Source organism: Salmo salar, chromosome 01 (genome assembly GCF_965601325.2).
Source record: "Salmo salar chromosome 01, fSalSal1, whole genome shotgun sequence".
Lineage (NCBI taxonomy): Eukaryota > Metazoa > Chordata > Actinopteri > Salmoniformes > Salmonidae > Salmo > Salmo salar.
This window is the reverse complement of record NC_138291.1, coordinates 73,874,892-73,900,000: the sequence shown is the minus strand read 5'-3', so window position 1 is coordinate 73,900,000 and position 25,109 is coordinate 73,874,892. Positions and strand designations below refer to the sequence as shown.

The 25,109-nt window shown below is 43.2% G+C and overlaps 1 protein-coding gene across 2 annotated transcripts in view; it reads left to right on the top strand.

The window, feature by feature from the left end:
- hnrll (Heterogeneous nuclear ribonucleoprotein L-like) overlaps positions 1-24,237 on the top strand; it is a 59,333-nt gene extending 35,096 nt beyond the window's left edge. The window contains exons 2-13 of one of the 2 annotated variants that reach the window (XM_082960050.1): positions 1,567-1,685; positions 2,725-2,962; positions 13,498-13,585; positions 13,840-13,934; positions 14,065-14,137; positions 18,187-18,258; positions 19,868-20,079; positions 20,310-20,431; positions 20,887-21,088; positions 21,673-21,730; positions 21,840-21,938; positions 22,522-24,237. In XM_082960050.1, the coding sequence (XP_082816176.1) occupies positions 1,567-1,685; positions 2,725-2,962; positions 13,498-13,585; positions 13,840-13,934; positions 14,065-14,137; positions 18,187-18,258; positions 19,868-20,079; positions 20,310-20,431; positions 20,887-21,088; positions 21,673-21,730; positions 21,840-21,938; positions 22,522-22,577 (1,434 nt within the window). In that variant the 3' untranslated portion in view covers positions 22,578-24,237. Of the gene's footprint in view, positions 1-1,566; positions 1,686-2,724; positions 2,963-13,497; positions 13,586-13,837; positions 13,935-14,064; positions 14,138-18,177; positions 18,259-19,867; positions 20,080-20,309; positions 20,432-20,886; positions 21,089-21,672; positions 21,731-21,839; positions 21,939-22,521 lie in introns of both variants that reach the window. The other variant, NM_001140019.1, reaches the window with a different exon arrangement.
- Positions 24,238-25,109: the final 872 nt, after the last annotated feature.

Sequence of the window (25,109 nt, the reverse complement as noted above, 5' to 3'; positions counted from 1 at the left end):
CACAACCACCTTGTCCATTCGGCATAGGTCCTGACCGTTATTCCTGCATGTCATATATTGAACGCATGTTAATATCGTGATATCACTATCAGAGAGAGATAGAGTCCCGCCCACTACCACTAGAGAAATCCAGCTCAGCCCGCCCAGTTACTGTATATCCTGAGCCTATTAGATCACAGAGGTAGCGTAAACATCGTTCTGTTGCTACAGCCTGAAATAAAGACTCATCTGAGATTCCCCGCGCAGGCCATGGATTTTCTTCTAAATATTTTATCTTGCCTTTAAATATGAGAGCAGTTTTGCTGATTTGACCATTTTCACCCGTGGAACTAACCCTTCAGTTCAGTCGGGAATCCCTGTTCCCTGTAACAAACAAAAAAATGTTTTCACCTAATTGTAACATTCTATCATAAAGGTCACATGCTCAACTTAATTAAAAACACATTTTCCCATCTCAAGAGGTTAAATAAAAAAAAATACTATAGTAAGTGCCGATTAAGTGGCAAATAAAATAACAGGGTTGACCATAACAGGGTTGACCATAACAGGGTTGACCATAACAGGGTTGACCATAACAGGGTTGACGATTTCATCTTAAATCAGCCATAAATCCCCTTGTGACAGAGGGAATGGAAGCTTGTTGTACACAACAGGCAGTCGCAATTAAATGTAAGCTTCACAAAAAAAATGAAATTGTTAAAACATTTCTAGCCTGGGTAACAGGGTTGACGTGTTATGCTCGACCAGCGCAGTTTTCCACCACAAAACACCAGAAAATGGCCAAAAAGAGTAGAACCAGCTCACCTGCTTTTACACTAGGATTTGACTATTAGATGTTCAATGTCTCTTTTTTTTATATTTAAAAAGGAAAAGTTTCACCAAATTAAAATGAGAATTCAGTTCATGTAACAGGGTTGACCTTAAAATGAGGGACACTAACCACATAAAATAAATGAATCACTAATCACATGAAATAAATAATAGTCTTCAGAAATGACTTTGTCAAAACAACAAAAATAACTAGGGTTTTACAATGATGGTGAAACTTGTAGAAATACTGGGCTTAAGTGGGTTCATATCTTCCTAGAGGTGGCCCAGGGTTGATGGAGGGACATGTCAAAGTGCTGAATTTGCACTTTATCAAGTCTTTATTCATATTAAAAAATCTGATTTATTGAATTATTCATGTGGTCTATAGTAAAGGGCACTTCATTTAATATAACAGGCTTTTAAAAGTCAATATTGGTGCACAATTTCTGCTTAAAATATCAAAGGCACCCATTTGCACTCTCTGATGCACTCTCACTCTTTCACATAGAAGGGTACAGTCCCAGTTAGGGAAGGTTAGGCTGGACTGGAGGGCATCCATTTTGAGCTGCAGTTAAATGATTAAACCTGAAACCTCCTCCCTACACCCACTCTTTTCAAAATGACTCCTATTTTAGATAGGTATTATACAGGACATTGCACTTGAGTTGTCAGTTGATTTATGATCAACAGAACCTCTGCCCCTGTTCTAGGAATTGTATTTGTTCTGAGCTCTAACCAATATTGTGTGTGTTGCAGGACAATGGGGATGACTCCCACAGAATTGCCCAGTCCCCAGTGGTCCATGTCAGGGGGCTGTGTGAGGCCGTGGTGGAGGCTGACCTGGTGGAGGCCCTGGAAAAGTTTGGCCCTATATGGTAAGAATCCACTCACGTATGTTGGATGATATTTGCCCCCCACCCCTTAACCCCCTGTTTTCGTCATTGTAAGACATCGAAACAAAAAGGCTTTTATCTCATCTTTTTCTTAAACATAGGAAAAGAATAGGGAACATGTCAGAAATTGGAAATATGCACTGTACTGTGACTTGGAAGACTGTGGATAAGAGTGTACGCTACATGGATCATGTAAATGTGGTGTAGATATGTGTGAGGCATTTCCCCTCAGGCCTCCCCAGTGACTTGCCTTTCATCCTGTTGAAGTCATTGGGGGTTCTGTAGAAAGAAAAACTTATATCAGCATGTACTGAAGCAGTGATCTAACAAGGCTCAACTCACTTCCTTTGAAGAGCTACACACATACTTACAGACACACACAAACATTTTCAGAGTCACACGTCTGTATACAGTCAACTCACACACACAGAGTGGAGGGGGTTGTGGCCAAACTCACAGAGACGTTGAGTAACAGAGAGCTCAGTGTTAATCAGGCTCATTATGTGGTGCAATATTCATTACGTAACGTCCCATCAATCCTAGGAGAGCTGCGACAGCATGGTTAACCCACAACATAGAGACAATCTACCGTACCATGGTAACTGTAGAAGCTATGGTAACTATCCAATTAGACCAGCACTGCCCACAGCATTTATGTTGAGCCAACATAGGTGATTTTTAGGGGAAATATAAACAAAAAACCCCACAAACAAATAGAGCGGTTGTCTTTCTGGTAGAATTGTTTGAAAGTATAACCTCAGAATTGAACTAGGAAATGTTTTACATTCCAAACTTGCAAAGTTTTCGTTCTGTCAGTTCAGGACATGAGTTCTCATCGGGCAAATTTCAAAGACACCCTATTTCCAATAGTGTTCTACTTTTAGCACCAAATGTCGTTCACTACAGTAGACAGGGAATATGGTGTTATTTGAGCCACAGTCCATTTAGAGTAATAGACCATTTTTTCGACTCAGTGAATTGAATTCTAATGGACTTCCTTATTGTTCTGTGTTGGTGGCAGCTATGTGATGATGATGCCCTTTAAGCGGCAGGCGTTGGTGGAGTTCGAGATGGTGGAGAGTGCTGATAAGTGTGTGGCGTGTGGGAGTAGCGAGGCCGTCTACATCGCAGGCCAGCAGGCCTTCTTCAACTACTCCACCAGCAAGAGGATTACCCGGCCCACCAACTCAGACAACCCCAACAGTGGCAACAAAGTCCTGCTCCTGTCTATCCAGAATCCCCTCTACCCCATCACCACGGTAAGAACATGGTAACAGTACGTGACTCCTGGCATGAGTCAGTGCTGAAAATACATACTGTATTACACAATAGCATCACAGCAGTAACAGTAATTGCCACCCACCTGGCACTGTATGGATGCTATACTCTCACCATGGTAACAGTACTGACCAAGAGTACCTCATTATTGTCCATGTTAACCGTAGTCAAGTGAATATATGAATCATAACCATTGTCTATTATCATAGAATTACAGGGTTTCTATTTGTACTCTTTCTTGCTCTCTCGCTCCCTTTCTATCTCTCTATGTTACCCTCTCTTTCTTTCTCTCTGTCTACCTCTCTCCCCTAAAGGGAGCAGTCAGGCTACATTTAGAAAGTAGTGCTTAAAAGCATCTTGTGGCTGTTTCAAGGTTTATTTCCCCCTGAGTTTGTACATATCTCCTGCCAACACCCATCTATCGCCACCTTTCTCTCTCATCTCCCTCTGCTCTCTTTCTCTCCCCCTCCCTCCCTCCCTCCCTCCCTCCCTCCCTCCCTCCCTCCCTCCCTCCCTCCCTCCCTCCCTCCCTCTCAGGTTGCATTGTAAGATAGAGAGGGCTCTTCGCGGGATACCTGTAGTGTTCAGATAGCATGTGTCTGATGTAGAGCTGACCCCATTTAGTCGACTGGTCGAAAGGCGGTTGGTCGACCGAGATTTCTTTAGTCGAGCATATAGCAAACACAAAATAAAATTGTCATGGTGTACAAGACACCTGTCTGAGTGGACTGATCCATTGTGGAGGCCGTGGGGATGGTATAGTCCATCAGTCTAAGACATTTGCTACTGAAAATGTATATGGTTATATTACATAAGAACAATAAAAAAAGTATTATTTTATAACAAATGCGTTTCTCCCGCGTTGGATAGTGGTCGATATCCGCGGTTCTGAAACATCAGTGCGCTGTTGAATTGGTGCCATTTCCTGGACTATGTTGCTATGTGCATAATAAATCCAAATAAAATAAAATGTTATGGTTCGTATACACATATTTATCAGATGGTATTGCGGGTGTAGCGAAATGCTTGTGTTCCTAGCTCCAACAGTGTAGTAATATCTAACTAAATGCTTGTGTTCCTAGCTCCAACAGTGCAGTAGTATCTAACTAAATGCTTGTGTTCCTAGCTCCAACAGTGCAGTAGTATCTAACTAAATGCTTGTGTTCCTAGCTCCATTTGTGCAGTAGTATCTAACTAAATGCTTGTGTTCCTAGCTCCAACAGTGCAGCAGTATCTAACTAAATGCTTGTGTTCCTAGCTCCAACAGTGCAGTAGTATCTAACTAAATGCTTGTGTTCCTAGCTCCAACAGTGCAGTAGTATCTAACTAAATGCTTGTGTTCCTAGCTCCAACAGTGCAGTAGTATCTAACTAAATGCTTGTGTTCCTAGCTCCAACAGTGCAGTAATATCTAACTAAATGCTTGTGTTCCTAGCTCCAACAGTGCAGCAGTATCTAACTAAATGCTTGTGTTCCTAGCTCCAACAGTGCAGTAGTATCTAACTAAATGCTTGTGTTCCTAGCTCCAACAGTGCAGTAGTATCTAACTAAATGCTTGTGTTCCTAGCTCCAACAGTGCAGTAGTATCTAACTAAATGCTTGTGTTCCTAGCTCCAACAGTGCAGTAATATCTAACTAAATGCTTGTGTTCCTAGCTCCAACAGTGCAGTAATATCTAACTAAATGCTTGTGTTCCTAGCTCCAACAGTGCAGTAATATCTAACTAAATGCTTGTGTTCCTAGCTCCAACAGTGCAGTAGTATCTAACAATTCACAAAAATACACACAAATCTAGAAGTAAAATAATTAAATTAAGAAATATATAAATATTAGATCGAGCAATGTCTGAGTGGCATTGACTAAACTTCAGTAGAATAGAATACAGTACAAACATATGACATGAGTAAAGCAATATGTAAACATTATTAAAGTAACAAGTGTTCCATTTTTAAAGTGGCCAGTGATTCCAAGTCTATGTATATTGGGCAGCAGCCTATAAGGTGCAGAGTTGAGTAACCGGGTGGAAGCCGGCTAGTCATGGCTATTTAACAGTTTGATGGCCTTGAGAAAGAAGCTGTTTTTCAGTCTCTCGATCCCAGCTTTGATGCACCTGTACTGACCTCGCCTTCTGGATGAAAGCGGGGTGAACAGGCCGTGGCTCGGGTGGTTGATGTCCTTGATGATCTTTTTGGCCTTCCTGTGACATCTGGTGCTGTAGGTGTCCTGGAGGGCAGGTAGTTTTCCCCCGGTGATGCGTTGTGCAGACCGCACTACCCTCTGGAGAGCCCTGCGGTTGCGGGCGGTGCAGTTGCCATACCAGGCGGTGATAGAGCTCGACAAGATGCTCTCAATTGTGCATCTGTAAAGGTTTGTGAGGGTTTTAGGGGCCAGGTCAAATTTCTTCATCCTCCTGAGGTTGAAGAGGCACCGTTGCACCTTCTTCACCACACTGTCTGTGTGGGTGGACCATTTCAAATCATCAGTGATATGTACGCCGAGGAACTTGAAGCTTTCCACCTTCTCCACTGCGGTCCCGTCAATGTGGATAGGGAGGTGCTCCCTCTGATGTTTCCTGAAGTCCACGATCAGCTCCTTTGTTTTGTTGACGTTGAGTGGGATGTTATTTTCCTGGCACCACTCTCCCAAGGCCCTCACCTCCTCCCTGTAGGCTGTCTCGTCACTGTTGGTAATCAGGCCTACTACTGTTGTGTCATCTGCAAACTTGATGATTGAGTTGGAGGTGTGCGTGGCCACGGAGTCATGGGTGAACAGGGAGTACAAGTGGGGGCTAAGCACACACCCTTGTGGGGCCCCTGTGTTGAGGATCAGTGAAGTGGAGGTGTTGTTTCTTACCTTCACCACCTGGGGGCGGCCCATCAGGAAGTCCAGGACACAGTTGCAAAGGGCGGGGGCCCTAAGCTTAATGGTACTATGGTGTTGAATGCTAAGCTATAGTCAATGAACGGCATTCTTACGTAAGTATTCCTCTTGTCTAGATGGGATAGGGCAGTGTGCAGTGCGATGGCGATTGCATCGGCTGCAGTTCTATTGGGGTGGTAAGCAAATTGAAGGGGGTCTAGGGTGTCAGGTAAGGTAGAGGTGATATGATCCTTAAAATTAGCCTCTCAAAGCACTTCATGATGACAGAAATGAGTGCTACGGGTCGATAGTCATTAAGTTCAGTTACCTTTGCTTTCTTGGACACAGGAATAATGGTGGACATCTTGAAGCAAGTGGGGACAGCAGACGTCTTGTGTCTGAGTCGTTGAATTGCGACTCCACTTTGTCTCTGTACTGACGTTTTGCCTGTTTGATTGCCTTATGGAGGGAATAACTAGTGTACACTGTTTGTATTCGGCCATACTCCCCGTCACCTTGCCATGGTTAAATGCGGTGGTTCGCGCTTTCAGTTTTGCGCAAATGCTGCCATCTATCCATGGTTTCAGGTTTGGGTTGGTTTTAATAGTCACAGTGGGTACAACATCTCCTTTACACTTCCTGATGAATTCAGTCACTGTATCCGTGTATTCATCAATGTTATTCTCAGAGGCTACTCGGAACATATCCCAGTCCTCGTGATCAAAACAATCTTGAAACATGGATTCCGACTGGTCAGACCAGCATTGAATAGGCCTTAGTACTTCCTGTTTTAGTTTCTGCCTATATGAAGGGAGGAGCAAAATGGAGTCGTGATCAGATTTGCTGAAGGGAAGGCGGGGGAGGGCCTTGGAGGCATTTGGAAAAGTTGAGTAGCAGTGGTCCAATGTTTTTCCAGAGCGAGTACTACAGTCAATGTGATGGTAGAACTTAGGTAGCATTTTCCTCAACTGTGCTTTGTTAAAATCCCCAGCTACAATAAATGCGGCCTCAGGATGTTTGGTTTCCAGTTTGCATAAAGTCCAGTGTAGTTCTTTGATGGCTGTCGGGGTATCATCTTGAGGGGTAATATACACAGATGTGACTATAACCGAAGTGAATTCTCTTGGGAGGTAATACGGTCGGCATTTGATTGTGAGGTATTGTTCGGTTGAACAAAAGAAACATGTATGTTATCACAATCACACCATGTGTAGTTAATCATGAAACATACCTTTCTTCTTCCCGGAGAGTTCTTTATTCCTATCTGCGTGATGTACTGAGAACCCAGCTGGCTGTATGGATGGGGACAGTATATCCCGAGAGAGCCATGTTTCCATGAAACAGAGTATGTTACAATCCCTGATGTCTCTTTGGAAGATCCTCGCCCTGAGTTCATCTACTTTATTAGCCAGAGACTGAACATTAGTGAGGAATAAACTCGGAGCGGTAGATGGTGTGCACGCCTCCTGAGTCGGACTAGAAGTCCACTCCGAATACCTCTTCTCTGCCGGATGTGTTTTGGAGAAGACTCTGGAATAAGTTCAATTGCCCTGGGGGGTACAAACAAAGGATCCATTTTGGGAAAGTCATATTCCTGGTCGTAATGCTGGTGAGTTACCGCTGCTCTGATATCCAAAAGTTCTTTCCGGCTGTATTTAATAAAAATAATAATAATAACCCTCCTTTTTTATCTCCTTATTGTTATTATTATTATTATGATCATTATAATAAGTAATGTTATTATCATTAGTAGGCTTAGTATAGCAGCCTTGTTTAAAACCTCTTACGACGAGTTTGACAATAGCCAGTGAAAAATCAGAGTGCCATATTCAAAACCACAAATCTAATAATTTCTATTTCTCAAACATAGGACTATTTTACACCATTTTATAGATACACTTCTCCTGAATCGAACCACGTTGTCCGATTTCAAAAGGGCTTTACAGCGAAAGCAAAACATTAGATTATGTTAGGATAGTACATCAACACAAATAACCACACAGCCATTTTCCAAGCAACTAGCATGCATCACAAATACCCAAAACACAGCTAAATGCAGCACTAACCTTTGACGATCTTCATCAGATGACACTCCTAGGACATCATGTTACACAATACATGCATTTTTTTGGTTCGATAAAGTTCATATTTATATATAAAAACAGCATTTTCCTTTGGCGCGTGACGTTCAGAAAATATTTTCCCTCAAATACTGCCGGTGAATCAGCGCCACAATTTACAAAAATACTTGTCATAAACGTTGATAAAATATTAAACTGTCGTTCAAAGAATTATAGATGAACATCTCCTTTATGCTAATGCTGTGAAAGATTTCAAAAAAGCTTCACGAGGAAAGCACTCTTTGCAATAATCTGAGTACTGAGCTCAGAAAAATACACTAGGCTATACAGATAGCCACCATCTTGGAGTCATCTAAAATCATAAATTGCATTAGAAATATTCCCTTACCTTTGATGATCTTCATCAGAAGGCACTTCCAGGAATCCCAGGTCCACAATAAATGTTGTTTTGTTCGATAAAGTTCATAATTTATGTCCAAATAACTCCTTGTTGTTAGCGCGTTCAGTTCAGCTACTCCAAATGTAGGAAGCGCGCGGACAATGTCACGACGAAAAGTTTAAAAAAGTTGTATTTACGTTCGTTCACACATGTCAAACGTTGTAAAACATCAATCTTTAGGGCCTTTAGAACGTGAAGATTCAGTAATATTTCAACCTGACGGTTCCTGTGTCTTGAAAAACGTTTTGGAACAGAGGATCCACCCTTGTGAACGCGCACCAATGAAGTGATGTCATTCCCTGGCTCACCAACTTCCCCACCTTCTCATTCGGTCTCTGTTCATCGTAGACGCCTCAAACAACGTTGTAAAGACTGTTGACATCTAGTGGAAGCCTTAGGAAGTGCACAATTATTACTACGTCACTGTGTATTCAATAGGAAATGACTTGAAGAGAGCCCATGCATCCAGATTTCCACTTCCTGGTAGGATTTCTCTCAGGTTTTTGCTTGCCATATGAGTTCTGTTATACTCACAGACACCATTCAAACAGTTTTAGAAACTTCAGAGTGTTTTCTATCCAAATCTACTAATAATATGCATATCCTAGCTTCTGAGTTTGAGTAGGAGGCAGTTTAATATGGGCACATATTTTTTCCAAAATTGTCAATACTGCCCCCTATCCTTAAAGAGCTGTAAGAAGATAACCACCATCAAGCTGTAGGCCAAAGAGGGCATCTTGTTTAGTCTTAATACCGTAACTTAGGCCTGTATTTCAATACTTATATAGGCTGCTGTATCAATCAATCATTCATTCGTTAATGTCATCACACAGCATACGAGTCATTCATGAAATGCAATCAAGCATTTTAGTTTTCAAATAACAAAGCGAACCTTGAATAATTAGCGGAAACAATAAATAAACCGTTCCATTTCGGCAATTGCATTCCCAAATTCATGCAACTGTTTTTAGTCTTTGCTGTAATAAAGGCTTTCAAAAAAGAAATGAAAAAAGACTTACAACACTCTCTGGTATGCTTATAATTGAATTAGTGTTGTTTACATTGTTTCAAACAGTCTGAAAAATTATATTGTAATCTAACAGCACCTGTTTGGCACACCTTACCTTATTTTTCTTGATCTCCAGTATTTTCTGCAATTAGTCAAATGTATTCCACACATCTGACTTCCCCTTTACCTCCTGAGCAACCAAACATTCCCCCCGTTTTGAGGTTATTCGTCACGTCATCTGCATCAATTTTGTGTTTCGGCGTTCAGAGTTTGTGCTATAGGTCAGGCCCTATTGGTCATGTGCATGCGATGCATACATGTGTCATGTAACGAGAGCAAGGGTTGAGGGAATAGGGAATGTTTAACCGAAACAAATTAGGGATTTCAGTAACCAAACTTTTCAGTCAGAAATGACTGTAATTATTTTTCAGGTTCAGCAACACGGACAGCGCGATAAACACTGTTGTCACTGCAGCAGGGAGGAGAGAGAGACAACGGGTGCTAGTCACACAGTTACTAGCTGTTTTTTTTAACACAGCACAGCAAGTCTGAGCCCGGCCTGGCACAATCAAATCAATTGCGGTCGGACTCCCTCTTGTCATCTGTGTGTCTTACTTATTTAATCAAACAGTTTGCTTAACGCATCAGACAAGCTCAGTGCATATAGTTGATTTAATTAAAACACATATGGAAAAATTGGTCGAAAGAACAGATGACTCTCGGTCGACCAATACTTTTTTTTTAGTCGAGGACAGCCCTAGGCTGATGATAAGAATACCAGGAAGCTCAGGTATATCAGTCTTCCTCAGATATGGGATGCACAAATAGGCTGAGAAAGGATAAAGCCTTATGCTCTCTCACTCCAGCTGAGCAGAGAAGAAATAACACACGCAACAACCAAGATAAATGTGCAGAGACCGAGATAGGGTTGAATTATGTTATTATTAAGGCAAATAGAGGCAAATTGTCTGATTAGAGAGACACATTCACTCTGTTAGAACATACAAGCATAGAAGTATAACAACACACACTAAAGTACTGATAGATATAAAGTACCAGTCAAAAGTTTGGACACACCTACTCATTCAAGGGATTTTCTTTACTTTTACAATTTTCTACATTGTATATATTTTTTTTAAACTACGAAATAGCACATATGGAATCATGTAGTAACCAAAAAAGTGTTAAACAAATCCAAATATATTTTAGATTTTTCAAAGTAGCCACCCTTTGCCTTGATGACAGCTTTGCACACTCTTGGCATTCTCTAAACCAGCTTCACCTGGAATGCTTTTCCAACAGTCTTGAATGAGTTCTCACATATGCTGAGCACATGTTGGTTGCTTTTCCTTCACTCTGCAGTCCAACTCATCCCGAACCATCTCAATTGGGTTGAGGTTGGGTGATTGTGGAGGCCAGGTCATCTGATGCAGCACTCCATCATTCACCTTCTTGGTCAAATAGCCCTAGCCCGCGAAGTGTGCCTTGAATTCTAAATAAATCACCAACAGTATCACCAGCAAAGCACCCCCACACAATCACACCTCCTCCTCCTCCATGCTTCACGGTGGGAACCACACATGCAGAGATCATCCATTCACCTACTCTACGTCTCACAAAGACACGGCCGTTGGAACCAAAAATCTCCAGTTTGGACTCATCAGACCAAAGGACAGATTTCCACCGGTCTAATGTCCATTGCTTGTGTTTCTTGACCCAAGCAAGTCTCTTCTTCTTATTAGTGCCCTTTAGTAGTGGTTTCTATGCAGCAATTTGACCATGAAGGCCTGATTCACACAGTCTCCTCTGAACAGTTGATGTTGAGATGTGTCTGGTACTTGAACTCTGAAGCATTTATTTGGGCTGCAATTTCTGAGACTGGTAACTCTAATGAACTTATCCTCTGCAGCAGAGGTACCTCTAGGTCTTCCTTTCCTGTGGCGGTCCTCATGAGAGCCAGTTTCATCGTAGCGCGTGATGATTATTGCGACTGCACTTGAAGAAACTTTCAAAGTTCAAGGCACACCTGTTAATTGAAATGCATTCCAGGTGAAGCTGGTTGAGAGAATGCCAAGCGTGTGCAAAGCTGTCATCAAGGTAAAGGGTGGCTACTGTGAAGAATCTCAAATATAAAATATATTTAGATTTCTTTAACAGTTTTTGGTTACTAAATGATTCTATATGTATTATCTCATAGTTTTGATGTCTTTACTATTATTCTTCAATGTAGAAAATAGTAAAAATAAAGAAAAACCCTGGATTGAGTAGGTGTGTCCAAACTTTTGACTGGTACTGTATGGACATAGATATATACACGCTATCTTATAGATAGACATACAACGCCATAGTTAGTGTCTTATATCAAGACTAATGGTACTTTAAAATAAATGGATAACATATAAACTCAGCAAATAAAGAAAGGTCCCTTTTTCAGGACCCTGTCATTCAAAGATCATTCGTAAAAATCCAAATAACTTCACAGATCTTCATTGTAAAGGGTTTTAACACTGTTTCCCATGCTTGTTCAATGAACCATAAACAATTAATGAACACGCACCTGTGGAACAGTCGTTAAGACACTAACAGCTTACAGACGGTAGGCAATTAAGATCACAGTAATGAAAACTTAGGACACTAAAGAGGCCTTTCTACTGACTCTGAAAAACACCAAAAGAAACATGCCCAGGGTCCCTGCTCATCTGTGTGAACGTGCCTTAGGCATTCTGCAAGGAGGCATGAGGACTGCAGATGTGGCCAGGGCAATAAATTGCAATGTCCGTACTGTGAGACGCCTAAGAGGGAGACAGGACGGACAGCTGATCGTCCTCGCAGTGGCAGACCACGTGTAACAACACCTGCACAGGATCGGTACATCTGAACATCACACCTGCGGGACAGGTACAGGATGGCAACAACAACTGCCCGAGTTACACCTGGAACGCACAATCCCTCCATCAGTGCTCAGACTGTTCGCAATAGGCTGGGAGAGGCTGGACTGAGGGCTTGTAGGCCTGTTGTAAGGCAAGTCCTCACCAGACATCACCGGCAACAACGTCGCCTATGGGCACAAACCCACCATCACTGGACCAGACAGGACTGGCAAAAAATGCTCTTCACTGACGAGTCGCGGTTTTGTCTCACCAGGGGTGATGGTCGGATTTGTGTTCATCGTCAAAGGAATGAGCGTAACACCGAGGCCTGTACTCTGGAGGGTCTGGGGCGGTGTGTCACAGCATCATTGGACTGAGCTTGTTGTCATTGCAGGCAATCTCAACGCTATGCGTTTACAGGGAAGACATCCTCCTCCCTCATGTGGTACCCTTCCTGCAGGCTCATCCTGACATGATCCTCCAGTTTGACAATGCCACCAGCCATACTGCTCGTTCTGTGCATGATTTCCTGCAAGACAGGAATGTCAGTGTTCTGACATGGTCAGTGAAGAGCCTGGATCTCAATCACATTGAGCTTGTCTGGGACCTGTTGGATCGGAGGGTGAGGGCTAGGGCCATTCCCCCCAGAATTGTCCAGGAACTTGCAGGTGCCTTGGTGGAAGAGTGGGGTAACATCTCACAGCAAGAACTGGCACATCTGATGCAGTCATTGAGGAGGAGATGCACTGCAGTACTTAATGCAGCTGGTGGCCACACCAGATACTGACTGTTACTTTTGATTTTGACCCCCCTTTGTTCAGGGACACATTATTCCATTTCTGTTAGTCACATTTCTGTGGAACTTGTTCAGTTTATGTCTCAGTTGTTGAATCTTGTTATGGTCATACAAATATTTACACATGTTAAGTTTGCTGAAAATAAACACATTTGACAGTGAGAGGACGTTTTTTTTGTTGTTGCTGAGTTTAGGTTCCTGCATCCAGTTTGCATCAGCTCTACTCTAAGGACACACAGATGTTCCTACTTTATGAAGTCTCACACTGGTTCTCATTATTCCACCAATTTCACACAGAACCTCTCAAATATTGTGAACAAATTTGTCACAACCTGGTATATTGTCTACGGTGTTGTAGGTGTCAGGGAGAAATGCAGTTTTAATTGGAACATTTATCTTCCAGCTGCAGCCTTGGTGAGAGCTGACTAAAGCCTTCCGTGTGTCTCCATTTCTTGTCTCCAAGGATGTTCTCTACACAGTGTGCAACCCCATAGGCAGTGTGATGCGCATCGTCATCTTCAAACGCAACGGCATCCAGGCCATGGTGGAATATCCTTTCTGTCTAGCTGGTTGGCTGGCTGGCTGGCTCGCTGGCTGGCTGCCTGGCTGCCTGTTAGAGTGTGAGTGTTGGAGGGTGTGACCATAAAAAAGGCATCCACAGGTCAAATTATTCAACCAGCTTAGATTTGTTTTTGTTGATGGTTTTAGAGGTTTTATATCTTCTATCTGGGGACTTGTAATTGTACATTGAGGCTTGAGGTTATTTGGTTGTGTTGCTGTTGTCCTTAACTGCCCCTCCTCACATTTGAGTCCATTGAGTGCGCTCAGAAAGCTAAGGCTGCTCTCAATGGAGCCGACATCTATGCCGGCTGCTGCACCTTAAAAATCGAATATGCAAGGGTAAGTCTATATTCACCACACACAATCACATACATAACGCTTAGCAAATAGTTTTTCTTTAAAACGCCGTAACACTTCCTGATGATCAGCCTCAGCATGCAGCAACATATCTGTTGTTTCCCTCCTATAGCCAACTCGCTTGAACGTGATCAGAAATGACAACGAGAGCTGGGACTACACAAAGCCTTACCTGGTCCGAAGAGGTAAGATTCTGCTCCTTGTTCTGTATATGTAGGCTATGGAGTGATCTCATTGTGTAGAAGCTGCTGAGTTAGGGCTATGGGCTGCCATATAGGGCTGTAATTGTGTAAGAGTGTCCATGGGCAGCCTGCAGGGCAGAGTCAGGTTTTCCTCCCCCTTTATCTGAAATCTGCCCAGGCTGCAAACAGAATAGCAGGAGAGGAAAGGATATCAAAGAAGTGTGGCTGTTTCTCTTCTCATTCCCCACAAGCTGTAGATAGATATGCTCTGAGCTGAGAGAGAGACCGAGAGAGAGAGAGAGAGAGCTGGACTGTTTGTCTTGAGTTTAGTCTGCGTCAGCTGAAATGAGACAGAGAAATTGTGATACTTCTCATTATCCTGTGCTAAATATGCTAACTTGAGACAGACAGATACTGAGTCAGAGGCTGAGGAGAGCACTGTGGTTATATCATTGCATGAGGAATGTTATAGTAGCAAAGATGCTGTTTGAAAAAAGAGGAGAGAAATGGCCTGTTGTTGGCTACTACTCTTTACTACCCTCCCCCCATCCCACCCCGTCTATGTGAAGTCATCATTGTGACTGTAGCGCCCCCTATTGTGAGGTGGTTAAGGACCAGTATGGACCACAGACCTGCAGTCAACCAAGCCAACACAAGACCGACCCACTGCGCATCCTTCTCCAAGCAACACACTCTCACATCCGTCTCTCACAAGCCTGCACCTGCCGCCCATGGGAATAGAGTGAGAGAGGGATGGACGACAGGCTGACCCTGCACAGCAACATGCATCCATCTTCACCCAAACCTCAAGAGAGAGGGAGAGAGACTACTCATTCATCCTGACCTCATGCAACCTCAACATCAACACGCCCAGGACAACGCGCCAGTGCCACCTCATGGCTGGAGGACTGGCTGCTTTTAGACTTTATAGACTGGACCAATTTTCTTCTCTTGCTTGCGTCCTGATCGTATTCAGTCAGTTATCTGACTGGTTAAAACCCTTTATATTCTCTCACCAAATAATCAGTAGTAGAAATATCGATGTATTAGTCTATACTATCCCTAGTCTGGACATGCGAACATGAGTGTATTTCTCTCTTTGTCTTCTAGTCTTTGTCTTAAGTCAGACAATAAGCAAGAAATCTCTGCTCTGTAATCTACTTAAACACCAAGGTGACACTATCTTCTACTGTAAACGACTTTATATTATAGCATTTCTGTCAGTGTCAATGTGTTGAAATGCCTACTGTAGCAGAGAGAACTGTTTAGATGAAATCCTGAACATTGAGTGTCTATTCTTGAATGCACTGTTAATGGGGGTACATCGTGTGGATGAAGAGAGTCACAGTTCCTTAGAGGCCCTCTATCAGAGACCCAAACTGTATATCTCTATCTGAAAGGCATTGCCCTGTGAAAGTCAGCCCCTTTTCTCCTAGTGCATCCATCTACTCAAATGAACCAGGGGACATAGTCGACTGCTGAATGAGAAGTCAGGCGAGATGCTAACTCATTTGAAAGCCCAGTGAGAGGGAGCTAGCCTCCTGCTGTGGCGTCATTCTTAGGACACTCAAATGTATTCCTCCAGCGTCCTCTGTCGACGTCTCTCACCTCGCCTCGGGACTGACTGCTTCAGTACCATGCCGCTCTCCGCTTACCTAAGAGGAACATATATTTGATTCACTTTAAATCTCCCTCACACTTTTATTATACTGGGTATTGGATTGTATATCAGCATAAGTATAAGTCATGGTTCTATCAGCTGCTGTGTAATGAAGTATCCCACACCAGCAGTATATACTGTGCGATCCGGTCTGTAGCACCTTTCCTTATAGAGAACCTATATCCCTGGCATTTAGGAACAGGTGTCAACATGGTGTTACAACACGTTAGAGCGCCATGCTCTACGTGCAACAACATGGTGTCTGGTTCACATCCCATGGGGACCAGCCAGAGAGGCTGTCTGTGACATCACGTCCCCTGTGAGTTGCCTTAGCCAAAGCAGGGTTCATATTGCTGTTGCCCACAGCGAAGATTAGCTGCCTTTTTAGCTAGTAGTCCTCCGCAAGGAGACTTTGCTATGACTCTCATCCCCTGGCTCCTTTGGAGGAAATAGCATTCAGCTTGGGTTGGGTAAATAACTAGCAATTTAAACTGAAATTCTAACGGACCATTCCATAAAAAACGGGAGAAAGTCAGCCAAGAAGAGAAGCAGCGCTTTCATTCTCTAATCATGCTCAGTGCACCAGTTGGCCTGGGAATTATGGTTGCCAAAGCAAATCTGTTCTCTGGTAACTTTACCTGGATAAATAAAGGTTGAGTGCACAGCATGGGTCTGCAGTCTCTCCGAGGGTGTTGTTAATGATGGATAGTTTCCCTTCTTCTCCCCCCCAGAGGACGAGCAGAGGAGAGGGTTTTTGTGAGGCATGGGGGGTGGGGGTGGATCTCAGGGTATAATAATAGATGCTGTTTGAGGCCTGATTGTGGAGGGAGGCATAGGGTGAGATGGGGGGGTAATGATGGCTTCCGCTGGCACAGCAAACAGGGCGGTGAACCCTGCTGTACGCCCCTAATCTGTGACTGAAGGTCACTTTGACTATCTGATGAAAGCTCTCTCTCTAATAATCCCCCTTATCATTTTACACCCATGCAGCATTTCAGTAGAGTGTGTGTGTGACTGTGACTTGGCCTGGGGGGACTGTTGTGGATACCACACGGCATCACCCAACCCCCCCCCCCCCCCAAGCACAGAGCTGACCTGACTGCAATAGTTACATAGATCGGTTCCTGTAAGCTGTAGTGGAGCATTACTGACTAATAAAGGAGATCGTGTTACTTGTAAGTTATAGAGGGGCTTTTCAGCTGTAGAGGTAAACTTATTGAACTGAATAATTGGAGTGATATTATCTGGGTTTCCATGTAGAAAAACAGGAGCTCTGATTCATGGAACATGGAAGGTTCCCACTGGGGACACACTGGTTGAACTAACGTCATTTCAACCAACGTGGAATAGATGCTGAATTGACCTCTGTGCCCAGTAGGTTTCTTCTTATCTTTTCAACTGTATTGTTAGTCTTCTACTTAGGGCTCAGTTGGGACTGCTCTTGTGGGAGATGGGAACTGCAGCTGCTCTTTGTCCATCATGTGCCTCCATGTATCTCTCCATGTATCTCTCCATGTATCTCTCCATGTATCTCTCCATGTATCTCTCCATGTATCTCTCTGTGATTCTGTGCCAGTTGTGAACTGACTATCTGATGATGCAACACAGGTTGATGTTGTTTCACTTGTGCTGAAAGAGACAACCTGTGCCAGTAAAGCCAAGACCTCAGTGAGAGGGTTGCTGACTGTTCACCCTAGTGATGTAATTCAGGTACTTCTCCTCCACCAATCTTTGTATAGAAATGTAACAATGTTTCCCCTGTTTAAAATATGCCCTTTGTTTTTTCTTTCTGTTTTGGAATCTTCTCTCCACTGTTCCTTGTGTATAGATTGCTGAAGGATGTAAATTGTATTTAGTAAAGTAAATTGGCGTCGTGATTAACAGTAGACCTACTTTAGGCCTACATGTATTGGTGTCTCCTCTCTGTATGTAATAGTACAACATAGTACTATTGTTCAAATAGTACAACATAGTACTAATGCATGGTAAAGGTACAACTCTGGATGCATTGAAGTCCTTCTAATGCACAATATTACCAGGATTTATATTCTAATGTGTGTTAATCAATAGCATTTGTTCCATATGTTGCCTAATGACTAGTACTGTTACTAGTACTGTTACTAGTACTGTTACTAGTACTGTTACTAGTACTGTTACTATGTGAACTTGTAAATGAATGTTAAATGTCGACAGACTTGGGGTATCACCAGTGTATTCAGACTCACCTGTAATGTCACAGGTCTTCTGTCGCTTCTCTAATTATATTATGCTTATTGACCTCCAATGACCTTTTTATCAGCATGTCTATTTGAATAGCTCCTATTTGAATGTGTAGCCCAGAGCCATTTTCCTCATACTCTCTCCCTATGCTGTCAATGTGTTGATGTTTCAGAGCGTGGGAAGGGCAGGCAGAGACAGGCCATACTAGGGGAGCACCCGTCCTCTTACGGAGACAACGGATACGGTAAGATCCCCCCTCCTAACCCCAGCACCAAAACACTACCTATTACTCAGTGTGCCAACCATATCCCTCTTTGATGTCACGCAGGTTGATACATAGCTATGTTTTCATTTAAAAAGCCCTTTTACAAAAAGTCCCACTGTACCTAATATCATTACTGAACTTTAGACATGAGTTCCCACCCCCGGTCTCAGGGATGGTTAACTCTGGAACTCCTTTGGTCTCTACTGAGTACAGCTTTTAGTTTTCATGCACCTTGTTTGTGGAAAGATTTTCTAAATGTTCTTAAATTCATTTACATTTTACATTTTAGTCATTTAGCAGACGCTCTTATCCAGAGCGACTTACAGTAGTGAATACATACATTTCATAATTTTTTTCCCACGTACTGGTCCCCCGTAGTGTAATTCAGAAGGCTGATTGAGGAACTTATTTCTGATGAATGTGTTTTTCTTTCTTTCTGCTTGCATTTTGTATTTATATTTGGTGCGTCTATTTTCTGTAGTTTATGTAATTCAGGGTTCATCTGTAACATAGACCTTGGTCTCAGTATGACTCTCTGATAAAAATGAAGGTTAAATAAAGAAATATCGGCCTCCTTTGTCTCTATGTCACACATACTGCTACATTATCCACACATACTGCTACATTATCCACACATACTGCTACATTATCCACACTATCCACACATACTGCTACATTATCCACACTATCCACACATACTGCTACATTATCCACACTATCCACACATACTGCTTCATTATCCACACTATCCACACATACTGCTACATTATCCACACTATCCACACATACTGCTACATTATCCACACTATCCACACATACTGCTACATTATCCACACTATCCACACATACTGCTACATTATCCACACTATCCACACATACTGCTACATTATCCACACTATCCACACATACTGCTTCATTATCCACACTATCCACACATACTGCTACATTATCCACACATACTGCTACATTATCCACACTATCCACACATACTGCTACATTATCCACACTATCCACACATACTGCTACATTATCCACACTATCCACACATACTGCTACATTATCCACACTATCCACACATACTACTACATTATCCACACTATCCACACATACTGCTTCATTATCCACACTATCCACACATACTGCTACATTATCCACACTATCCACACATACTGCTACATTATCCACACTATCCACACATACTGCTTCATTATCCACACTATCCACACAGACTGCTACATTATCCACACAGACTTCCATATTATCCACACAGAGTTCTACATTATCCACACTCTATCCACACTTCCCACACACCCCTACTGCTCAGCTGGAGGGTGTAGATTCTCAATCCTATCTGAAGGTGAGAGGAGTAAAGACCTCCCAAGAGGCTAGTAGAGAAAAATAAAACCCACATCCACACTCCTTTCACCATCAGGGTTGTGTTCATGAGGACCGAACGGGACAAGAAAGTAGTAGCTGATCTCCTTGGTTTCAAAATGTTTCCCCCGTTTTGTGCCTACTGAGCACAACCCAGGTGGAAGTGAAAGTTGTAACCCCAGCTCCTCCTTTCCCCTTGTGTTATGTATTCCAGGGTCACACTGCCCCCTGCTGCCTCTCCCAGGGAACAGCAGGTACAAGCTGAGCTCCCACGACATCCCAGAGGTGGTGGCCTACCCCCTGCCCCAGAGTTCCTCCTACAACCACGGCTCCAGCTCTGTCGCCATGGTGAGCGGCCTGCACCCCGCCAAGATGAACTGCACCCGCATCTTCAACCTCTTCTGTCTCTATGGCAACATTGAAAAGGTCGGCAGGGGGGCCCACCTGAGGAGGAACTTAAGGGCATCCATGTGTGTGTTGTGGTAGTTTGTCTGTGAATGAACATTTCTTTTATCTTTTTGAGGGGGAGAGGGGGGGGGGGGCAGTGTGTGTTATTCTGTTTGAAGTATTTCTGTTTGAAGTAGGTGTAGCTGAAGGTGCGTGAATCTATTTGAGGATTGCTATGCACATAATGTCTGAAACTGTGTGTGTGGCAGGTGAAGTTCATGAAGAGTGTCCCAGGCACTGCCCTAGTAGAGATGGGGGATGAGTATGCAGTGGACAGGGCCATCACTCACCTCAACAGCATCAAGGTGTTTGGCAAGAGGCTCAACGTCTGGTGAGTGTCCTTGTTAGTACATTAGAGGGAAGCTTAGGACCTGCAGTATTCAACCACGTAATTAATATTATTGTCTACTAGTATCTTATTACTCTTTCTCTGTTATCAAATCCAATTACCGGTACAGAATCAATGTGCGGGTGTACAGGTTAGTGGAGGTAATTTGTACATGTAGGTAGGGGTCAAGTGACTATACATAGATAATAAACAGCGAGTAGCAGCATTGTAAAATAGTCTGCGTGACCATTTGATGAATTGTTCAGTAGTCTTATGGCTTGGGGGTAGAAGTTGTTAAGGAGCCTTTTAGACCTGGACTTCAACTCCCTCCCTCTCCATTTCTCTCTTCCTCCCTTTTCTCTCTTCCTCCTTTTTCTTTCTCTCTCTCTCCCCCTCTCCTCTCCTCTCCCCCTCTCCTCTCCCCCTCTCCTCTCCCTCTCTCATCTCCCCCTCTCCAGTGTGTCCAAGCAGCATGCGGTCATCCCCAGCCAGGTGTTTGAGCTGGAGGACGGCAGCAGCAGCTATAAGGACTTTGCCATGACCAGGAACAACCGCTTCACCAGCCAAGGCCAGGCCTCCAAGAACATCATCCAGCCACCCTCCTGTGTGTTGCACTACTACAACGTCCCCCCCTGCATCTCAGAGGACCAGCTACTGAGGGTAGGGCTGTGATAAGGTCTATGGTGGAGAGGCTGTGAGCAGAGGCCTGAACAGAGGGGTTGAAGGTCAAGGCTAGGGGACGGGATGTAGGGAGTAAGGTAATGATTAACTCCCAGAAGTCCATCCTTTGTACTGCACTACTGCAAATCCCTCCTGGCATCTGAACGTACCAGCTGCTGAGGGTATGGCTGGGATGGCAGGGTAGGGTATTGGGAAGGGTTTCTGAGGTCCGTATGGGGTAACGTTTAGCATGGACTCATCCTGTGTGCTGAACTATTACAAGCCCCTCCCCCTACATTTCAGAGGCCCAGCTGGATCTTGGGTATGTGGTTGGAATGAGGGTGCATATCTAATATTTTGTCAATAGGGCTAAGAGGTGAAATTAGCCCGCTACTCTTTTGCTGCACAATTAAAATAGCTTGCATAGAAGAAGACCACCGCTGATGGTTCTGCCTGTCACTCACTGTCAAAGATTTTTGTGGTTTGACCGAGACTAAAGAGATCCACTTTGTGGTTGTGGTTAGAACAGAAGTATTGTCTCGCAACAACCTTTATCTCAGCTGTCCTTTTTTTTTTTTTTCCAGTTATGCTCAGAGCATGATGTGCCAGGTTTCACCAAGTTCAAGATGTTTGATGCAAAGCGTAAGTTTGGGCTTTTTTTTTACTTTTTCCATTTGTGTGTGTTCGGCTGTTGAAGGAGTTAAGTGTACCGTCATACTTAAGTTGTCCTTTTCTCCTCTCTTCTTGTCAGCCTCCTCCAAAACCATTTCTGGCTTGTTAGAGTTTGACTCCAAGACACACGCTGTCGAGGTCTTGACCGTCCTAAACCACTACCAGATCAGAATACCAAGTAAGTGACCAGATGGCCTCCACCGTTAGTAGTCGCTCTCAGCAGGATAACGGATAGTGCCACATACAGTCGGAGAAATGCACATAAAATTGGATTCAGACCAAACTTACATGAAGACCTGAAGAGAATAAATATATTTTTCCTGGGTGAAATAGCATGAAGGACATGTTGTGAAATCCAAAGGGGAGAAAGCTGTCAATGCTGTCTGTTCTAGCAGCAGGGGTTGTTTTCTACAGTATTTCTCCTGTATGTGTTGGTTTGCACCACAGGTGTTTCAGCCTGGCCCTGTGGAATCAGTCGCTATCACAGAGGGAGATTAGATGTGTGTGTGTGCGTGTGTGTGCTTGAAGTGAGATAGAAGGGAGCACACTAGGACAGGAGTCTGCACCATCTGCTGCACACCTTTTCTCTTCCCAGACCGGACTTAACGCTCCCGTCTTCAGAATTCTCCCTGCCAATGTCCCCAGCAGAGTGTGCACGTGTGTGGGCATGCCATATGATCATGTGTGTTTGTTTATGTGTAGAGATATGTGTGAGTGTGTGTATAGTAGGTGTGTAACCTCGTGTGTCTGACCTTTTCCAGATGGCTCTAACCCCTACACCCTGAAGCTGTGCTTCTCCACGTCCTCTCACCTCTAAAGACCACAGGACCAGTGCACCAGCAGGAGAGGGTGAGATGGAGATGGAGAGAAGGCGAGAGAAAGAGAAGCGATGGGACTGGGAGGGACAGACTACTAAGCTGACAAGACTGATAAAGAGGGCCCTCATCCAGACTGACTGGTGGCTCCTCTTGAAGTGGAGAAGACTACTGAAACACAGACGTGTGAAACACTGGAGATCGCTGAAGAGGTTTTTTTATCTTACAACTCTTATTTTGGAGTATTTTTTGTTCTCTTCGTTTTTTGTTTTCTCTGTATAGAGAGAGCCAATCAGAACTAAGAACTGAGAGATGACGCCCTGTCTCTTCCCGGCATCCATTGGGGCTGAGCATGGTACCTTAACAGGTGACCCCTGAAAAGACTTGTTGTGGACAGAATGAGATGACTTGTTCATTTTTGCGTTGTGTTTGAAGACTGGATAGAGGACATCTATTATGCCTATGCTGGTGAAGACTATCCAACATGGTCGCCATATTTATGGGTTGACAGCACTGCTTTTATGCTCAGCACATTCAGTTGAGCAGCAAAAACTCAGTCGGTACTTCAGTGGAACAATGTGTCAATATGAATTTTAAATCACACTGTAATATGTAAAGGTGTATAGAATTGAAATGGAAGTTGTGTTATGGAGGGGTGGGACGGGGGAAGGTGTAATATCAATCTTATTTGAAGACATTGTGTCAGCAGGTGTTTTGCTTTGGAGTGGACTGTTTGATGACGCGTTTGTATGATGTTTACACACGAAGAGCCCATGGTCTGTGTAGTATGTCAGTGTTTTGGGGCACTCTGTTTGAGTGTTAGTACTGTGTTCGTATCATGGCTCGCCGGCACTGGTTCAGTGTCAGTAGTTTTGCACATTCAGATTGTTTTAGGTGTGTAGTGGCACGCCGATATGTCTTATGTTCACAAATGGCTGTATCCAGAATCATTGTGCATCATCCCTAGCTCTTTTCCTGATCAATTAGCAAATATAGCAACAATGTTATAGATATGTTTTATTTTTAATCCCTCAAATACCTAAGGTTATTTGGGAACAGCCCTGCCAAAGAGGGTAACAAATAATATGATCGTACAAATGCTTTGTACAAGAATTGTGGAATTTCATTTGACTTGCAAAATAAGGAAATGACATGTTAACACCATATTCCATGGGTCTACTCTGTATATTGTACTGTATAACGTGAGCAAATACATAGGTGTTATTCAAACCTTTCTGCAAGTAGCAGATTGTAGTATTTGCCACTACAGTGAAGGGTTATCCAGGCGTCAGGATCAGGGGTAGGTTGGATCTGGATGCATGCTGTGAGCGTGACACTCATTAAACATTCAGCAGTCTTCAGATCCTCTTACATCTTTACGATTCCATAATTGTTCCACATGGTGAGTTACATTTCAAAAGGCTTGAGTTACCATAAACAGCAGTCTTGTGCTTCATTTAATGGTATCATCAAACGGAAGGAGGGTCTTAAATTCTCACTACACGCATGTTCAGATAGGTAGTACCCATGATGTCCATGTCTGACTGGTCATTAAATGGCGTTGTGTCTGTGTCTTTGTGGTGGATTTTGTGTTTGAGTTTGGTAATCTGTGCCAGTGATAGTCATTGGAGTGACACCAGAATAAAATCTTCATGAACACTACTGATTGTGTAGTCTCCAGCCCTATGAGCTTTGAGAACACACTCCCACGAATCCTCTTAAACAAACTTCAGAGGATCCCTCTGCCCACAAATGTATCTCTGAGGGCATAACTTGTAAAAATAGAATACTGCAGCCTTTTGGCTTTCAAGAGCCCCATTGTCAAAAAAGGAAAACGGGTTCACACAGCGAAAGCTTTACTTTTCATGACTTGAGAAAACATAGATGTACATTTAAATGTGGAGAGAGCTGGTTGGGAGGATGGGACAAAAGAAGAGGAAATGGAAGGATGGAAACGGAGGCATACAGACACAGTAACATTATTCATGCTAGTTATTTTTCCTTTCAGATGAGATACTGTACACAGCTAGTGACATGTACTGAAATAACAAACATGTCTTGCTCTCTTAACTGAAAAACCAAGAAAAACATAAACTTATACAAACCCAAGTGGGCAACAACTCACAAACACCTCTCTCCACCCCCACACAATCTCTCTCTTTCACACTCCAGCCTGGTCTCTACCCACAACTTTGGAGAATGTTCCCTTCAGTCTCATTAGGTCATTAACTAAGGTTTTCATAGAAATGTTCCCGTGATGTGCAAGGAAAGTTTCCAAGAGACCATTCCCTTAATGTCAAATAGAATTTTCTCAGAAGATGGTTACCATGTTCACAGAACTTAAGATATTGTTACAGATACATTTCATGGGAACGTTGCAAGAACATTCATGTGTCCAGTTTTCTGAGGGTTAGGAGAATATTCCATCAACGTCCCCCCAAACATACACAGAACATAGATGCCATGTTCTCAGAACATAAGATATTAATGTTCTAGACACGTTTGATGGGAACGTTGCAATAACATTTGTGTTT